We start from the raw sequence: 18,774 nt of genomic DNA on the forward strand, positions 1-18,774 counted from the left end.
CTGGAGTACAGAAGGCGTCCCCAGGGAAACAGCACTGAATTGCCCCACCAATAAACCCACTGCATGATTCTTGATTAATATGGCCTTTCTTCTCTTCCCTTTCACTCGCTGAATGTCAGCTCCATAACTCTGAATGGCAGTACCACCAAGGTCTTCCATAGGTGACATAGGTGAAACTGTTTATGCCAGCCTGTGATGTTAGAGTAGTAGCACTGAGATATAAGCATTTCTTTTTTCTCATATAACCACAGAATGATTGACAAGCAGAGATGCTTGTTTGTGCGATAGGAATAAATCAGGTGCTACAAAGAGAGGAAAATTAGTCAGAGAAAATGTCAGACTGAATAGATGGGGAGAATATAACCCTACATACAGTGACTTCAGAAAGTATCCAGACCCCCTCACTCTTTGCAAACTTTATTCTGTTGTAGATTTAATTGTAAATTGATAAATTTGCTATTTTTGCCCAATAATTTACACTAAATAACCTATGATGTCAAAGTGCAAACGTGCATTTAGAATTTTTTTCAAATTTACTATAAATCAAAAACTGAAAACTGTAATTTCCATTTGAATCGTCATCATGTTCTCTCTGTTTGCTTTAGAGTTTTTTTTTTAAGTGTCTAGAACTTAACTGAGTCCACTTGTGGTAACTTTGATGGGAATAGTTAAAGGTTCTGTATGGAGGCATCAGGAAACACTGTTATCACTGAAACTGTGCGTTTCACTTGCATCAACTGCGTCATAAGTTCTTACGACGTGTCAGTCTCTTACCAGCCTCACTGTGTGCAGTTATCCATGGTCAGAAATTCTAAAATGTTTCACTTCATCACTTGGTATATGACGTGCAACTTACAATGCACAATGGCAGTTGAATCATTTTCTTAAATTAGCTGACAGTTCAAACGTGCAGACACATGAAAGGTTGAATATATCATACAAATATGCACTCAGTTTAAAATTAGTTACATACAGGGTTCTGATCCAGCTCTGTATATTAAGATGCACTGTTAGAACAACATTAGTAGTCATAAACCTCTCATGCATTCTGTATGTCTTCCCATGTTACAGATGTGCAGTATGTCACATGCAAAGCTCAGATGTGCACAGAAGCTAACAGGAACTACCCATTCCCTGGATACATTGACATCAGCTCTTTGGTGGTTCAAGATGACTATATATTCATACAGGTAAGGCTCTGAACAGTCAGCCCCACTCACATACTACATGACGGATTGTACTATGCATGTATTAGCAACCCTGAGTAAAATATATTTAAGAGTCACTATAACTAGCTCAGCTATTTTGTATGAAATGTGGGTATTGATTTTATTAGGATAATGTTAGTTCTCATGACATATGATTATGCTCCATCTTGATTTTTTTAAGCTATGTTAAGCTACTTTTGACCACTAAGGGGCAGAAAGACTAAACAGAAACATAACCTATGACCTGCTTCAAGTTGTCACTGAACGGGTTGATAAATAGACTTGTTAACTGGAAAACGATGCCTGTGGCTTTGTATGGAGCTTGATGAGTGCAACTTAAGTAAGACTACATGAAGGAAGCAAAATTTGGCTGACAGTTGCTCAGAGCAGAGAGTTAAATATTAATTTTACTTTATACATGGGTATTTCATTAATCATTCATAATAAAAAATCAAAATATATTTATACAAAAATAATAGATGTTAAGAAATAAATATTGATCAAAGAGGTTTAATTTTAGACCATTTTTGGATTGGTGCTTCTTTAGTACTATTTCAGCAGTTCTGTATAATATCTCTGAATAAATGATTTTGTTTGGCATATAGAAAATATGTAAAAAAATAATTTTCGTCGTAACCTCAGCTGAATATTTGCACTTTGTTTTCAGTGAGCTCAGGACTAGTTTTAATATTCATCCTAGCCACTGCCCAGCGTGTCATATTAATCATGATTTGTGCGACAGAAAAATCTGAAATGGTAATCACAGATGTAATTTATGGGTTGTATTTTAATTTCCTCTACAGTGTGAATATTATTTACTTTGACATTGTGCAAATGAGGTTTCATACATTTAAAAGTCAACACGAAAAGTCAGAATAATTACACAGGCAGTCCACAACAACTCCAATTTTATTTAAATTTACCTCCAAAAGCTGTTCTGGTGCTTGATGTATGTTAAAGGTGTTTTCAGCACCTGGGCTAAGAGTGGGGGGAGGGGGGGTACAACTACAGTGTGCAATCAAATGTAAATTTCAACAATATATTGAAGTCATTATATTAATAATAGTGATAATGATTAACAAAATTCTTCTATTATTTTCTGCAGTAGTAGTTATTGTTGTAATGGTGCTCCTCCAGCTGTTTGATCCTACTAAATGTTTTATTCAGTAGAGAACAGATTTTTCAGAAATCCGCTTACCTGAGCCACCTACAGGCAAGTCCTTCCTCTGGAAACCTTACTGCCCTTGGCAGCACATTAGACAAAGAAATAGAGTTGTTCTCCAAAGATCCTTCAATCCTGTTTGACCTCTCCTGAAGTCTTTCAAGTAAACTCACAAGCACTCAACCTAAACCTCCCCTTCAATTCGAGCACCTCCACATTTTAACACGTATGCGTCACAGACGAAAGATCCTGAAAGGGATGGGGAAAAAAAATCAATCATACCAATTCCTCTTAAAGTTCAAACTGCCTCTGGTTACCCCACCATCGATCTCCTGCTCCTTCACTCGATTGCATGTGGGACTGTTCTGCAGTGCTCACCGCTAGGCCGCTATATTTCCTCTCAGAGCTTGTTTTCTCTCTCTGAGCCATTCAGAGCACTTACAAGATCAGTAAAAGAATCAGTCCTGTCATACAACATTAATACTGATATTGCTTCTCTTCAGCAGAGAGCCAGAAGTTTGATTTGAAGGTTTTCCTCAAATGTATTTCATTTTGTTATTGATAGGAAAGAAAGTGGGTTATGAAGCTGCAGTCTCACTTTGTTCTGTGTGTCTTTATGTGTGTGTGTATGTGTACAATGTGCTCGGCCTCTGCAGCCATGGAGCTAATGACAGTTCTTCAACACCAACCATCCCCATGTTTTCTTGCAGCATAAGCTAACAACTAACAGCTTGGAGTGTTTGCAAAGGGTCTAGATCATTAAGGACGACTTTTTTCTTCGTAGACAGCAGATGAGGCTCGGTTAGGCAACTTAAAGATTTCTCTTGACAAAGAATAATGAGACTATTGATTGTTCCACAAGATATTTACCAAAGTCCACTTTGAAACCACCAAGTGCACTGACACCTGGGCAGGGCAGCATCCTCTGAATACAAGCCAGGAGATCGCTATATATGACCAAGTCCAAAAAAAAGAAAAGAAAAGGCTACTGTGGGCTATAGCCAACACCAATCCAAGAAAAACTTGCCTGGTTTAAACCTGCCTCTGTGATAAAATCTCACTCAACTCCTGCTAATTTACTGACAGGCTTCACAGCCTCTAAGCATAGTCACACATTCACTGACAACCCGGAGTAATTGCAGTAAAAGTCCTATTTCTCTTAACGTAGCACAGTCTCAGCACAGTAACACAATAACATAGCCATTAACACCAACATGTCACCCAGTCTGTTACAATATGATGTAGTGTTGGTGATTAGGTTAAACATAAGATCTTGATACAAGGTCTCCTCTGCATTTGGTCAGCAGCAGAGCTCCATCACAGCAGTGCTAAAAGACAGTGAAGATCAAATGTTGCTGAAATATTAAACCATAGTGTCAGATAATAGAGGGTAAAATAGAGGGTATGTGCAATGTTGAATATAATTAATTGTACCTTATGTGCTATGTGTGTAGGTTCCTACATCAGGTCGAGCTACCTATTATGTGTCCTACAAGAGAGACTCTTTTATACAGATCAAACTGCCCAAATATTCCCTGCCTAAGGTAAGCTGCAGCAAAATTAGCCTGACAAGTATGATTGACTTTTTGCTTTATTTTTTTTTCTTAATTTGTATAATAAATTCAGAATGTCATAGACTTAATTAATCAATTAAGTATTTCCATATTCCTGAAAGCTTTTGAATTAGATGCCATCACAACAGGAAAATATATGTAGATTGGTTGAAAAAGTGCATTAAGTGTGTCACTAGCTTTTTTTTATTATTATTTATTTTTTTCTTAAAGCTGGAGTACTGTCCTTTTAATGTCATACTTTCAGTAGTAGTACCACATTGAGAGTGAGTCCCTGAGTGAGCTATAACTCACCATATGTCATCAGCCATTTATATTCACAACGCAGCACTGATCTCATGACCAGTCCCACAGGGTCAGCATGTTCTAATCCATCACCTCTCCACCTCCAGTCATAACTCCTCTTAATCTCTCGCCACTCTCTGATAGGATTTACACATTGTCAGCACTGATGAGAAGCAGGTTTTTGCGGCTGTGCAGGAGTGGAACCAGAACGACACCTATAACCTCTACCTGTCTGACACCAAGGGGATCTACTTCACCTTGGCCATGGAGAATGTAAAGACCACTAGAGGCATTGGAGGGAACCAGATGCTAGACCTGTATGAGGTAGGCACTTGATGAAATTGGTCTTCTGTGGGAATATATACAGTGAGGTTTTCATTGATTGAATCATGGGAAGTTAAAGGGACTATTACTTTCTCAGTGCTTCGTAAGATCTGCCATAAAGTACAGGGTACATGCATGTACCAAATCGCAAACAGTGGAGCAAAAGGAGTTTTATGAAAGCTTGTGGTTAATCGCACAATAAAGTCAGATGTATTGCACAAAATGACCATATAGTGTCTCTGAAGGCTGTAGGCAGTAGGGCTGTTAATCGATACCAATGACCCGGCCTCAATTCACTTTGCTGCTGCAGAATTTTTTTTTAAACTCTGTGGTATATCCTGATCTTTATGGTTGATCAGTTAGTATTGTTTGCTTTTCATACACATACACAGACTTGCTGTAGAGTTTGTGTTACAATTACATGTCCTGTATGGAGAGGTTTGCATTGTAGCCTGTGTTTGTGCATCTTCCTGACAGCAGACATACACAGTAAAAAGAGGATTCTTAATGGGGCTCACTGCCATGCACCTCTGGACTTGTAATGACCTTGTTAGCTTACCGGCTAGCTATTGTATGTGTTTCCATTAGCATTCATGGCAGGAAAGTAGAATTGCCTCCTTCTCCACTCCCTGGTGAATCCAGTTTATCACTCCTACACTGGCAGGTGTGACTGAGAGAGTGAAGGTAGCGAAATATTGGCCAGCAGCTGTAGCAGTGGTGCGGTAATTAACAATGCCATTACTTCCCTTGCACAGTATATGGTGTATGTGTGTCTGAGTGTGTGCAGCTGCCTGTTACCATGCAGTAAGATAAGGCATTTCAACATGCAGCATGAGATGATAAGGCGTTTTAATTGCATTTGTCATGTGGTCACAGCTCAGCTCTTGATCTGAACCTAAACAAGAGTTAGATGATACACTGCTGTCTCTGATACATCCGCCCCATTACACATGGGGTGATATAGGCTATGGAACTCATCCCATTCATTGTTGTTGGACCCAGCACACTGCACTTCACAGACCTAATCTTCCAAAGAGAAGGCACGGCTCCAGTCAGACCAGAGGGGAATCAGTATGTAAAGTTGTTTTGTTCTTCCACTTAGAAGTCATGTCTCTTCCCAGAGGGCCTCTGTTCTCTTTGCATTCTCTTTACAAATTAATAATGTTATTTTCACACAGTAAATTGCACAATTATCTCATAAATTAGAAGGATTATTTTATTGTCAATCAAATTGGATAAGGGCAATTTCTGTAATCATGAGCCTTTGTTGTGCAAACTAATTTTCTGTTGACATCACCCGCTAAACTTCCCTTCAATCTGAGAGGTGGTTTAGCAGGTGGCTCCCTGGCAATTATCACTGTGATTGGCTTGGGTTCACTGTATCAAAACTTATTTATCCCTCTCCCTTGCCTTGCTTGCTAGCTCTCTTGCCAGCTCTGAATGACTGACTGAAAACATGAAGTGGGTTTTGTCAGGAGAGTAGTATTAGATGATTCGGGTGGTGCTGATATTCATGATGATGTGGCCCTTCATGTTTGTGCTTTCCTGCCAGCCTGCCTAAGCCCACAAAGCTGTGATTCAACAAATGAGCCATATAATGTATTGTGGAATGCTAATATGCTTCACATGAAATAATTAGCAAACCCCTGCTGTCCAATACAGAAGCTCTTCAATGAAATGCAACCTTTTCAGATTAATTGACAGTAATGTTTTAATCTGTTGCATATTTTGAAATGGTTCATTCTCTCATGTGATCATTCAGTTCAAGAAGAAAAACTACTAAAAATAAAAATTACTCATTTTGAGATTACAAGGCAGTTACCACCACAATAGCAATATACTGATGGGTGGAGTACTGTTAGATGATGGTCAACACTATGTTAAATGTAAATCTACTTAGATTTATCTTAAAGCAGTCTTTTTCAAAAGAAACAGAATCTGCAGTACAAACAGTGGATTGTGTATCACTTATGGTGACAACCCTTGTCAATTTTTAGCTGTTTTTATCAAAAAAGCTGATAAATCCACCTATGTCCTACCTGCCCAGCTCCAAACAGCAGGCAGACAGAGTCAGTTTAGGTGTCATATATTTTAATTAGAACTATTAATCTTGTGATATTGATATTGTAATATAACAAAATGCAATGGTTTCATATTATTTTTCTTATGTTTGGGTATGTGGGTTATATTTAGATTCGGTTTAAAAGCACAATGAGGGTCATGTACACAGCGTCCATGTGCTGTAAATGCTGACCAATCAAATTGGCCCCCCTTATGTTTTTTTTTAAGAATTCCCCATTGTATGATAATTAGACTAAGTCAACAGAGTCTAGTGCTGAATACAATGTCAGCAAATAGAGATGTTTTTAAGAGTGAATGTTTTACAGTGGTTCAGAGGTTTGACCAGTGTCCTCTGCCTTGAAACAGGCTGTGTGAACTTGGTGAACAAAGTTATCATTCATATCTATCATGATATCATTACAAACAGCTGGGTGTTCACAGTCTTTGCACACTGCTGCAGCACACTCTTTCCACTTGTGCGCAATAAAAAACAGAACTGCTTTAAATCATTATTGCACTAAGGCACAAAGAATTTCCTGAAATGTTGGTATATTCCTTTAATACTGTACTGCTGAGAGTAATCTGTTAAGTAGAATAGAGATCTATGTATCATTCACTTTGTCAGGTAGAGTGTTGGTGGTGTGAGTGATGGATAGAGGGAAATGTGTGCTAGTGGAACTGAGTGGTTCTCTTTCCTTTGTGTGTGTGTGTGTGTGTGTGTGTGTGTGTGTGTGTTTTCGCATGCATGCGCGTTACGGAGGTGGAGGCAATAAATAATTGCTGCAGTGACTGACAGGTCAGGTTGACTAAGGACTGGAGGACCCTCGTTAGCCGCATCCATCCTGAGCGCCATGTTTCTATGACAATGTCAAATGCGCTGCCTATTAGTGCCACTTATACAGACGTGCCCCTTCAGGGAGGGAAACACATCCAACTGGAGCCCCTCACTATGGCAACCATTTGGAGTGACTGTCCTTTCCATTGCATATCATGCTTTGGGTTTTTTTGAGCGATATGTCTAATCCCTGAGAGACAACTTGCAGGGAGGATTTTGGAAGGGTGTGTGTCTGTAAGTGTGACTGGTACATGTGTGTGTGTTTTTGGGAGATTCAGTTTAACTGAGAGAGAACAGACAGGGTGTCACTTCTCAGCGGTCATCATTTTGTCCTGTCTTCATTGCTGAAACATGTAAGGATATAATTACAAATAGCACTTAACACTATAAGAAAATGCAGTCAGCTCTGCTGATGGTGTCTGCCAGACTGTCAGACACAGCATGAAAGGATAAGCACACTATTTGCATTTAACTGATGTTGTGAAAATTGCTGCCTCAACACACAAAATGCCCTTTCTGATGAGAACACTGGGTATGCTTTTTCATCTGCAACTGAGAGCTGAACGGTTATGGGAGCATTAGATAGATATAAACTACTCCTGCTGATTTGTATTAAGAGTGTAAAGATGAGATTCAACCTGTTGTGTGTCTGTGTACATCAGGTGGCAGGAATTAAAGGCATGCTAATAGCTAACAAGAGGCAAGACAACCAGGTGAAGACCTACATCACCTACAACAAGGGCCGGGACTGGAGGCTCCTGCAGGCCCCTGCTACTGATCTGGATGGAAACGACATCCATTGCATACTGGTAAGATATGGTATATTTATTATAGCTTTAAAGATTATGTGCTTATGTATAGAGATGCTATGTGAAATTGTATGTAGAAAAATAGCATATAGAATTAACAAGTAATTGTCAATTACCACCACCTTCATATTAAAATGTATTTATAGTGAAACCATTCAAGAAGTGGTGTTTTGGTATGTTCAGTAGCTTTACAAATTATCTTTAGATTACTGTAGCAATGCATAGTGCAGTTGCAAAGAAAGCAAATGGGCCACTGCTGTGACAGTGTTCTAGTACAACGAGCTAAATACTTTACCTTGCACAAGGGATTATAATGGCACCACAACAACAAGAATGTAGTGGAAACAACAGTAGTACAACTGTAGCTCTATACATTAACAACTGCTAATCTCGATGATGTTAACTAAAACTTGTCAAAAAAAGCATCAGTAAAATATTTTCTATCTGTAATAATGCCATTAGTTACAACATGTGAAGCCTATTTAAACTGTGTCTTACTAGGAAGTGTCACTAACTTCACAGTGCATTAATGTTATGCCAAAATGCTATCATAATTGCTACATTTCAAATAAAATAAAAGAAATAAATAAAAATCTATAATAGTTACATTTTGGTCAAACAATCACAAAACCTGATATTAGTGCTTAATATAGATGTTTCTTTTAAATGACATGTGTTAGGAAGTGCACATTATGCTTGATAAGGTGCCACACTGGCAGATCCAGATCTACTGCATGTGTTGCTGGTACCTCCTTCCTCATTAGACAGCCTCACGGCGGCTAAAACTAACAGGCAACTGTTAGGCGGGATCATGTTTGGGATATTAGGAGGACTTCATGCTGTTTAAGAGGTGATTTTGGTGCCGTGTGTTGTGGCTTACAGGTTCCCTGTGATTGTGCATTCATGTGACATTTTAATTACTGCTGTAGATTCCTTTTGATTATCCTGTTCAGTCCCACTGCCCTTGATGTCCTTACACCAGTGACATGCTGTCTGCTGCAAAGATGAAAGCAGACACATTCTTTTCTGCTCTGTGAACAAATGTAATTGTCTTCTGTTGTGTACATGCCCAGGAGACTTGGCTTCGTACTTTAATGCAAATTCCATTGCTCCTTGTATTAATGACAGATTAAGTGCAATTAGCAAAACTTATGAAAGCACATTTGGTTCTCTCTGGGAGATTTTTTTTTTTTTTTTGTTGGTTTTGTTTTTGTTGAACATCTTTGTTCTGACCCTATCATTTTCAAATGAAGGCTCCACACTCCCTCTCCTCTACTATTACCTGGTAGGCAATTAAATAAGCTGATGCATGTTGAGAATACAATTGATGTAGATCATATTTGAATATGAGAAATATGATCCAGTGTATGTATCACTTAGACAAAGTAATGTTTACTTCTAAATAATTGGCTGGCTTAAATGAGTAATGGTTTTCATCTAGTACTGTATTTTGACATCTGTATTTCTTTTCCTCCAATTGTTTTATTCTTCTTTTTCCAGCCTTTCTGTTCACTTCATCTCCAGTTGCAAATGTCAGAGAACCCATACTTGTCAGGAACAATCTCCACCAAGGACTCTGCACCAGGAATCATAGTTGCCACAGGTAAGACAAAACCCCACAGAGTATGTATAATGAAACCACACAGCATTGATAAATAGTCAAAAATAAAACAGTATTACTGAAACACATTGTTACCATAGCAACATTTTTGATCATGCAACCTAAATATTTTGTATGAAAAACTGTAATGTTATCGAGTCAACTAACAGGCTAGTTAATATAGCAGTGATGTGACCTCTCCATCCTCCCACTTAAGATTCTGTGTCAGAGATTCTTTAAGCTACACTGAGCTGTGTGCTGTGATCTCAACCTCCACCACAGCAAACATGTTGTGGATCACATGTCCACCTGTTTGGATGATAAGCAACTCGGCCAATTATACATGTGTGAGAAAGCTGTGCAGTGTCTGTGTGCCTGCAAGAGTGGTTGAAAGAACTGAAGTAAAGAAAGAGAGATGAGTTAAGATCAAATAGACGTGTCAGCAGCAGTGGCCATGTCAGCAGGAAAAAGTCTGCCTTTTGCTGTGTGTGTGAACGTTGATGTGTGAGTGTGTGTTTGTCTTTGGATCTGTCTGTTTTGTCTCTGATGTGTGAGATTGCTGAATAAACATACATCTCCGCTTCCCTGCTTGCACAGTGTGTCTTTGAGTGTGTGTTTGTGCGTCGCTGGCCGAGACTTTGCTTTGGCACCACGATTCACTATGCCCGCTGCGCCTTTTAAGACGTCAGCTGGTGCAGAGATCATCTCACCAACATGACAAACACCATCCAGATCAAACACATGCCTATTTACTGAGCCATGGCCAAGATAGTCGAGCAGATCGACAGAAGAAGCTAGTTCACTCGCTGTGTGCTCATAGGAAAAAGGCTTGGAGCAGTGTGTTGTTACACTGAAAACTGCCTGGAGCGAGGGATGCACCCACCCTCCTCCACATCTCACATTATGTTGGCTGAATAATGCAGGCGTGCATAGGAATTAACCCAGGGTCTTCTTTGTATTATTCACATGAACTGAGAGACAGCAAGTCTATCTGGGACTCAGGCCAAAGGAATAAATTGATCACAGACATGGCGTGATTGGCAGCATGTATTTAAAACACATATGGCCCTTTATCTGTGTGATCTCTCTGTGATTTTGTTGTGTCACATTTTCTGTTGGCATTCCCAATGCAGGAAATATTGGAGCAGAGCTTTCTTACAACAACGTTGGCATGTTCATATCATCTGATGCTGGCAATAGCTGGAGACAGGTGAGCTTCGCACCAGGAATCACACCGAGATCAAGCCAACTGACAGACTTGTACAACAGTTTGAAACATTGACATAACAGTTACAGGCTCTTCAAATGTGTATTGGATTAGTGTGTCTTGTCAAACAACCCATTTGAAACTTTGTGAAGCCGCCTCCTTAGTTTCCACTTGAGCAAGGCACATATGTAGTTTCCAATAGCCCTTTTCATGTGGCATTTTTGACACATCCCAGTAGAGAAATCACAGGTGTAAATGATACAATTGCTTCAGTTTGAGTTCCATGGTGTTAATAGTAACTCCTTTGACTTTGCTATGAAATGTCTTTGGTGAAAAAGCCTATCATAGCAGTAGCAGATTTACAACTCAAAATTCAAATTCATTTTTGAAACCGTGCGCCCTTGATTTCAGACAGTAATAAGTAAAAACAGACTTCTTGCTTCTAGCTTGCATATTTCAGTAATTTAAGGGTAAATTTCTGCATATATCTGCTCAGATTTTCGAAGAGGAGCACAATGTGTGGTTTCTGGATAAAGGAGGGGCCCTTGTCGCTGTGAAACAGCCGTCTGTGCCAACCAGACACTTGTGGTACGTCCATTTAGAGAACTTTCCCCTCTTAAATTCCATTCCCCATTTCCTGTGGCTATTTTTAGGTTAATTCGACCTTACAGTCCAAAAAATGTGCATATATATATATTATATGTGACATTTGATCCATTTAGTGTTGCTCTTGAAAAAAGAAGTCATAGGCAATCTAATTTGAGAGATTTTTTTTTCTAGCCACTTATCATTAACAGCCAGCAGGCTGAGTCCCCCCCCCCAACCGTTGTTTTCATTAACACGTTGCTTTCCTCTTGCCAAATCGGGTGCCTACGCTTTGCCTCAGTGCAGGCTAATCCAAGTGAGACCAGATCTGTTCTCCAGTTGCTTTTGCAACAATTTTAAAATTAGTTTTAGAGCCAGTGAAGTGTAACCTGCTGGATTTTTGTCTCCCAACCAATTTAAGAACGATGGTAGAGGAAGTGGGAAAAAATGACAGATAGAACGAAGCAGAAGCTATGAAACAGTATTGCTTTCTCAGCCTGTGTTAAACACTTCCCCGGCCTGAATCTCATAATAGGTTCATGTCAACGTTTCTGTTGCAAGTGCTTTTAGCCAAATGAAGGCAGTGGGGGTTTTTTGAGGCAGCATCGGGGGATTTTCTTTCTTCCAAGCACAGGCCTCAGCAGTGTTTCAACCCATGTCACACTCAGGTACTCCTCGTTGTTCTCACATCAGCACCGATGTTGATAAGCTGTCAGAATCAATAGAGCCTGGGCCTCGATGATGAAAGCTGTCCAATTTTTTGCTGTCTCCTTCTCCCTCTGCAGTTTTGTAGTCAAACATGAAACAGTTCTATTCTGGTCTTATTTTTTTTTTTTTTTTTGCCCTGGTGTAGACTTTACCCAGGACCTGCGACGTTACTTTTTTTCCTTTTTGACACCAAAACACTTCCTCTCTTCATGTGCTCTGAAAGCAGTTTTGTGCATCTCTGCTTTGATAACTAGACAGACTGTCTCTTAAATACCCCTTTTAATGCTCAGCCTTTTGATATTTACCCAAAGCTACAGTAGCTAATTGCACCGAGACTCAGAGACTCGTCTGTTGAGACAAGCCAGTCATTCTGATCTCCACCTAAATCCTCCCCTATGACCAGGCTCTAATACAGAGCGTCTGTTTCTGTGCCATCACTATTGCTGGGTTTGTGATGAGAATGCATTCTGACACACATACACAGGGTCAGCTTTGATGAGGGAAGGCAGTGGATCCAACATAGCTTCTCCTCTGTGCCATTGTTCGTGGATGGAGTCTTGGTGGAGGCTGGGGCCGAGAACCAAATCATGACGTAAGTCCAGAAAAATCCAAAAAGGGACAAATGAAGGTGCTGATTTTTGTCCTCGTAAAGGGTATTGTTGGCCGAGTAAAAGGTGGATGGTATTTTCTCCTTTTTATTTAGTCCTCTGAGTTTTTTTTCTGAGTATAAAGGCTAGACAGATAGAAGACCTTTGAAAAAGGCTTCCATTGAAAGCTTTATGGTATTTAGTCTTTATGAAGGTACAGGGGCACATCATGTAGGGTGTTAATTAGATCTGTGTCAAGGAAATCACTTTTTACAGCTGTTGTGAAATCTTAAAGCCCCTGGAAACGTGGCTTCAAAACTTCAAAAAAGTCATGGCTAAATATGCAACAATTATAGTTAAAAAAACATGTTTAATTATTACATATTAAGAGTTTAACACTCAAATTCATCAACTTAATTTGCTTCATCAGAATTACGTAGGTGTGGTTTGATAAGATTTGATCGACAGGCCCTAAACCACCCCCCCAACCCATTTAATCATCATCCCTTAGTGTGTGTCTGCATTTGGTCTGAATTCCTAAACTTAACAATACCACTATTCTTCTTTAATGTAGAGAGGAAATTGTATCACCTCGTGTTATTTTGATTTAAAGAAAGTTTGTCAATTTCTTGAAGTTTGTTATTTCTCTTTATTAGCTTTTTTGGACACTTCAGCCACCGTTCTGAATGGCAGCTCATTAAGATAGACTACAAGTCCATCTTCAGCAGGAAATGCACCGAGGAGGACTATCAAACCTGGCACCTACACAACCAGGTAAGAAAAAAAAAACATTTCATACGTGTGGAAAACTTACCGTGTTAAATTACACACCATAAAAAGAAAATCACTGACCATAATTGTTGTGCATATTGTGACCACAGGGTGAGCCATGCGTGATGGGACAAAAACAGATTTACATGAAGCGTAGGCCTGGAAACTATTGTATGCTGGGAAAAGACTACTCCCGAATCCTCTCAGCGGAGTCCTGTATTTGCAGAGCTCATGATTTTGAATGGTAAGATGAAGTTTGTCTTTATACAATAGCTCTTTTCTACATAAATGTCAAGGGGGATTATGTTTCTCTCCATTGTCTGCAAAAGAACTTCATTAACAGCTGTGTTTGTTCTCTAACACTGCCACACATGTTGAAGCACTACTTTACTTATTACTTATTCTCTATTGGGCACTTGCCGAGTCTGATTGTTTCTGACAGTGTGAATATAACTCAACAGGTTATTTAGTTACATGTTAGACCCAATTAAAAGTAGGAAAAAAACAGTTCTGGCTTCTTAAAAAACAGCTGCCCTTCAGTAGCCATTTGTTTGTTTCATCTGCATACATCCAGTTTCATTAATACCATTGAATATCCTACTGAGACCACTCAAATATGCTCTTACCTCTTACCTATGCTCTGACCTACCTGCTTTAGTTACAAACAACCTGCTCTCATTACTTAAACCCTTTATAAGATGAACTTGGTGCAAAGCAGGCACAGATTAGAAAATAACACCAGTGTTTTGAGTTAAAAAGCTCTACTCTTACCACTTTCTACCACTATGTTCTAACATACTTTCTCGTCTTAATGGTTTTCTAAATCCACTGAGTGGATATGGATGTATTTTGATGGGTATGTGCTCTTGCAGACATAGTACTTCATCTTCTAGTGCTACACTACTAGAACCACTTATCTTGTTGAAAACTACAGATGTGTGTGTGTTTTTTTTAATTTAAATCGGAACCAATGAACTGGTCTGTATTACAGCAGCACGACAAAATTACATTAGAGATGGTCACTACCATTCCAAAAAAAAAAAAAAAAAAAAAGGGATGGGAAATATGTAAAGTGGGTGTCCTTAGCAGTAAATGGGGTGTGTCATCTTCTGTGACCAGTGAATTAACAGTCCAACAAGTGAAGCATAGAGCCCAGGCAAGAGAGGAGTCCTGTATAAACACTATTTCCACTGTTCATCCTAGAGGCCAATTTTCAGCGGTTTAGTGGAATTCATTGCATATGCTATTCATGTGTCTCATTAATTTACTCTATTTGCGTGTGTGTTTTCCAATAATCTGATAAGTTTGGGGTCGTTTTACACAATTTGCTCATAATGCCTGTCTTCGTAGTGTCTGTCTGCAAAGCTTGCTGTGCTTGTAATTCTGTTGAGACGATGTGGGGGGTGTAAATAGTTTCAATTTGTATGCAAATCCTAAACAGTTGTATTTTTTATCTTGTAATGACAGGGAACAGAAAAAAGCCATCCCAACATACAGCAGTTATGTAAATAGTGTTTGTAGAAGGTCAGAGAGTGGGTGCTAATTGGTTCTCATTGAACTAGTGTAAAGTCTGTCTTATCTTCTTTCTGTGTCTGGGTCTGATTTCTGTCTTGCTCTGTCTCTGTGCAGGGACTTATTTGGTGCACGCATAAAATTCTAAAATGAGGATTTAAAAAACCCATCAATGAGGAAAGACACTCAACCCCTTTAACTTAATTTGAGGTATGAAGAGTCTGTCTGCCTCATGATCAGCTCAAGTGCATACTTATTAGACTGACTGAACTATGCATGGCAGAGACCTGCTTGCAAAGAATAGAATTATATTACCAAAGCTTAAGGCTGGAATCTAAACCTCCATGATTTTGATTACTGACCAAAATGTAGCACATACTATGCAAAAGTATTGAAAACTAGCATCATTTCACTTAGGGTTACTCTAGTCTGGTCTGGTGCCGTTGTGATGAGATAGTCAAGTAGAATGGCAGCAATGTGTGATAAAATATGTGTTAGTAACGTGAATTTAAGGTATTACCTGAAACCCCCAATTTTACTGCACAGGCCTGAAAATAATGTACCCAAAATAAAAAGGTTACTGTTTTTTAACACTTATAATTACAGTCTTAACAAGGGGGTGGGGAAAAAAATCAACCCTTAGATGCATCGTGATGCACGTGGACAATTCTGGATTGATTCACAAATGTGAAAAATCAAAAAAATAAAAAAGTTTTCAATCAATCCTGACGCTCTACAATCAGACCAAAATTGAAGTCATGGAATCACTGAAGAAAGTGTTGTTAACGTTATTATGGATCATTACAAGTACTTTGCTTTGAAAGTGCCAAGTAGTCACACAGTGAGAAAAAAGATGCATGGATAATCATTTTACCATTGCATGGCAGCCCTCTGTATCATAACTGAGTCAAATTGTGAGGTGCCTAGAGATTCCCACCTCTAGTCTTAACCCTGGTCTCCTTTGCATTGTAACTCTTAAAATTTTAGAACCAAAAAGTCAGTATGAGTGTAGGAGCAAAAGTTACAGAGGCACAAACATGGTAGAAATCTATATATATATATGTATATATATATATATATATATTTTTTTTTTTTTTTTTTTTTTTTTGCCCTGCCTATTTTTATTTTACTCATTTATGTATTTGTTGGCATTAAATTTGGAATATAAGGCCTGTAGCAGTACCTTTTGTGTGGAAAAGAGCCATACCCACAAGTTCACATCCAATTTTTGTAACAGCAATGACGTAGGGATCCTAAAATGCCCTCCACAGATAGAATCAGTGCGACTTGAAACTGTAACTATGGTAGCATATGAGCATCACCAAATCAGAAAGTGAGAAGGGGTTAAAACATATGTGTTATACTCCATGTGTTTTGGCAGTTTCTCATTAAAAATTGTGAAATGTTGTTAGTTTGCAGGACTCCTTAAAGATAACAATGTGTGTTTACATCGACACTAGTATCCTGGTATTTATCTTACTCAAGATACGAAGCTCATGTGAAATATGAGTCTTGATTCCTAAATCTGGATAAGATGTCTACATGCCATAGTATTGTATCTAGGTTCCTCAAAAGTTGGAATAAGGCTTTATTTGGTCTTACAGAGCCAGGTTTACATGCGCAACACATAACCAAGATACTCAAAAATGTGCAGAGACTTATTTTTTCCTGTTGGCTGGCATGGTGGTCCAGGACTTAGCACTGTCGCCAAAGATAGTTCTGGGTTTGAACTCTAGTTTTGCTGGGGCTTTTCAGTGTGCAGTTTGCCTGCAGTGGTTTTCTCCAGGTATTTCAGCTTCCTCCCACAGTCCAATATGGCTGCAGTTTCAGCACTTGACTCAACAAAATCATTAGTTGTCATGTTGTTCATATTTCTGTGCACAGATTAAACAAATGACATACCATGTGTTAATTACTAGCTGTTACAGGTGTTGGTAGGTCCTGCTTTTAAACTCTGGGCAGAGTCCAGGCTAACTGTTGCTTCCACTCTTTTTGCCAAGCTAAGCTAATCACCTGCTGGCTCTAGCTCCTCTTTTTACCATACAGATGTGAGACTGGTATTGACCTTGTCATCTAACTTGGCTAACTTGGTAAGGAATATTTCCCAAATTATACAATTGTATTTAAGACATTAAACACTACTAAACTAATAAACTGTTTTGTTCAATGGAAATGGAAAATAGTTTGTAGAACAGAACAGAACAGTTTGTTTCTGCTCCTCAAACTAAGATACTGAAAAAATTTCATTTTGGTATCAAAACTCAGGTATTGCATTGGCTCCAAGATGGAAAAATATATATATTCATTCTTTTAATATTTAATGGTTTCCCAGTAACTATAATGTATCACCAATCAAAAGAGAAATGTGATAATAATGTCATGAAAAGGCTGAGCCATGACCTCAATTATGCATGCACACACGCTTGTGCACTGTTGTGCATAATCTCACTCTTATGATTTGCCCTCGGCTGTTCTGTTCAAATAAGGACCTCATACTGACCTTTTACCTCATTGGCCATATGCACCTGTGCAGCCAATCTGTCTTGACAGTTTGTTAATGAATAGTCACACTGTGGTAATCACAGAATCAAACTGGGCTGGTCAGCCACAGGCTTGTTAGTTTTGTTTATTTGTTCTGGCTTGGTAATTAATTGATAAATCAATGTCACGACCATTATCAGAATGGGCACTTGCTTACCTTGCTTTGTTAGATGTAAATCATGTTCTGATTGGAAACACTAGCAGTGAGAGTTAGTCCTCCCTGTGTATTGTGACAAACCCTCCCTCCAGGATGTGTTTCCATATACACAGTTTCATACTGCTGTGGCACAATTGTCAGCAGTGGCCTTAATCAATACATAATAATGATGGGTCTCTGTGCCAGACAGGCCCCTGGTCACCAGTTATAAAGAGAAAGATAAGACAGGGATGTAGTACACACTGTATGACAATATGTTCCTTTTCACATGCTGATATTGATCAGGTGCTGTGTGAATGTGCTTTGTTGTCGGACAGTGATTATGGATATGAACGGCGTGGGGACGGGAACTGCCGGCCTGCATTCTGGTTCAATCCCTCTACTGTGTCCAGAAGCTGCAGCCAGGGCCAAAATTACCTCAACAGCACAGGGTAAGGACTGTCTGATTTACTAGCAATTTATATTTATAGTGTATAATGTTATATACTGCTCATTCATATGCTTTTTTGCACAAATGTATCTGTTTTGGAGGATTTCTTTTTGATGCTCAAGCAGGGTAGATACAGGTCACCAATTTAATGATCCCAAAACTGAATAGGATGCTGTGCAGCAAGACACAGCTGCTCACAATCTGAAATGGTCTAAACCCAACCTTGCAAGTTTGAGTTACTTGTACTTTACCTAAGTATTTCCAAATTATCCTACTTTATGCTTCTACTACACAATATTTACTTATTTAGGAGTTGAAGTTACCAGATACTTGTTGATGTTACATAGAGAGATATGGTAAGTTTATATCATACAACTGATTATCATAAATACAAATTAAATGCAGTGCATACCCACATGTT

The 18,774-nt window shown here is 38.9% G+C and overlaps 1 protein-coding gene across 1 annotated transcript in view; it reads left to right on the forward strand.

The window, feature by feature from the left end:
• Positions 1–18,774, forward strand: part of sorcs3a (sortilin related VPS10 domain containing receptor 3a) — a 202,299-nt gene that overhangs the window by 151,732 nt on the left and 31,793 nt on the right. Inside the window, 11 exon segments of the mRNA XM_051070891.1 lie at positions 1,072–1,190; positions 3,825–3,914; positions 4,371–4,550; positions 8,109–8,255; positions 9,756–9,858; positions 10,989–11,065; positions 11,559–11,650; positions 12,840–12,947; positions 13,599–13,716; positions 13,824–13,957; positions 18,241–18,354. Of these exon segments, the coding sequence (XP_050926848.1) occupies positions 1,072–1,190; positions 3,825–3,914; positions 4,371–4,550; positions 8,109–8,255; positions 9,756–9,858; positions 10,989–11,065; positions 11,559–11,650; positions 12,840–12,947; positions 13,599–13,716; positions 13,824–13,957; positions 18,241–18,354 (1,282 nt within the window).

Source organism: Lates calcarifer, linkage group LG5 (assembly GCF_001640805.2).
Source record: "Lates calcarifer isolate ASB-BC8 linkage group LG5, TLL_Latcal_v3, whole genome shotgun sequence".
Lineage (NCBI taxonomy): Eukaryota > Metazoa > Chordata > Actinopteri > Centropomidae > Lates > Lates calcarifer.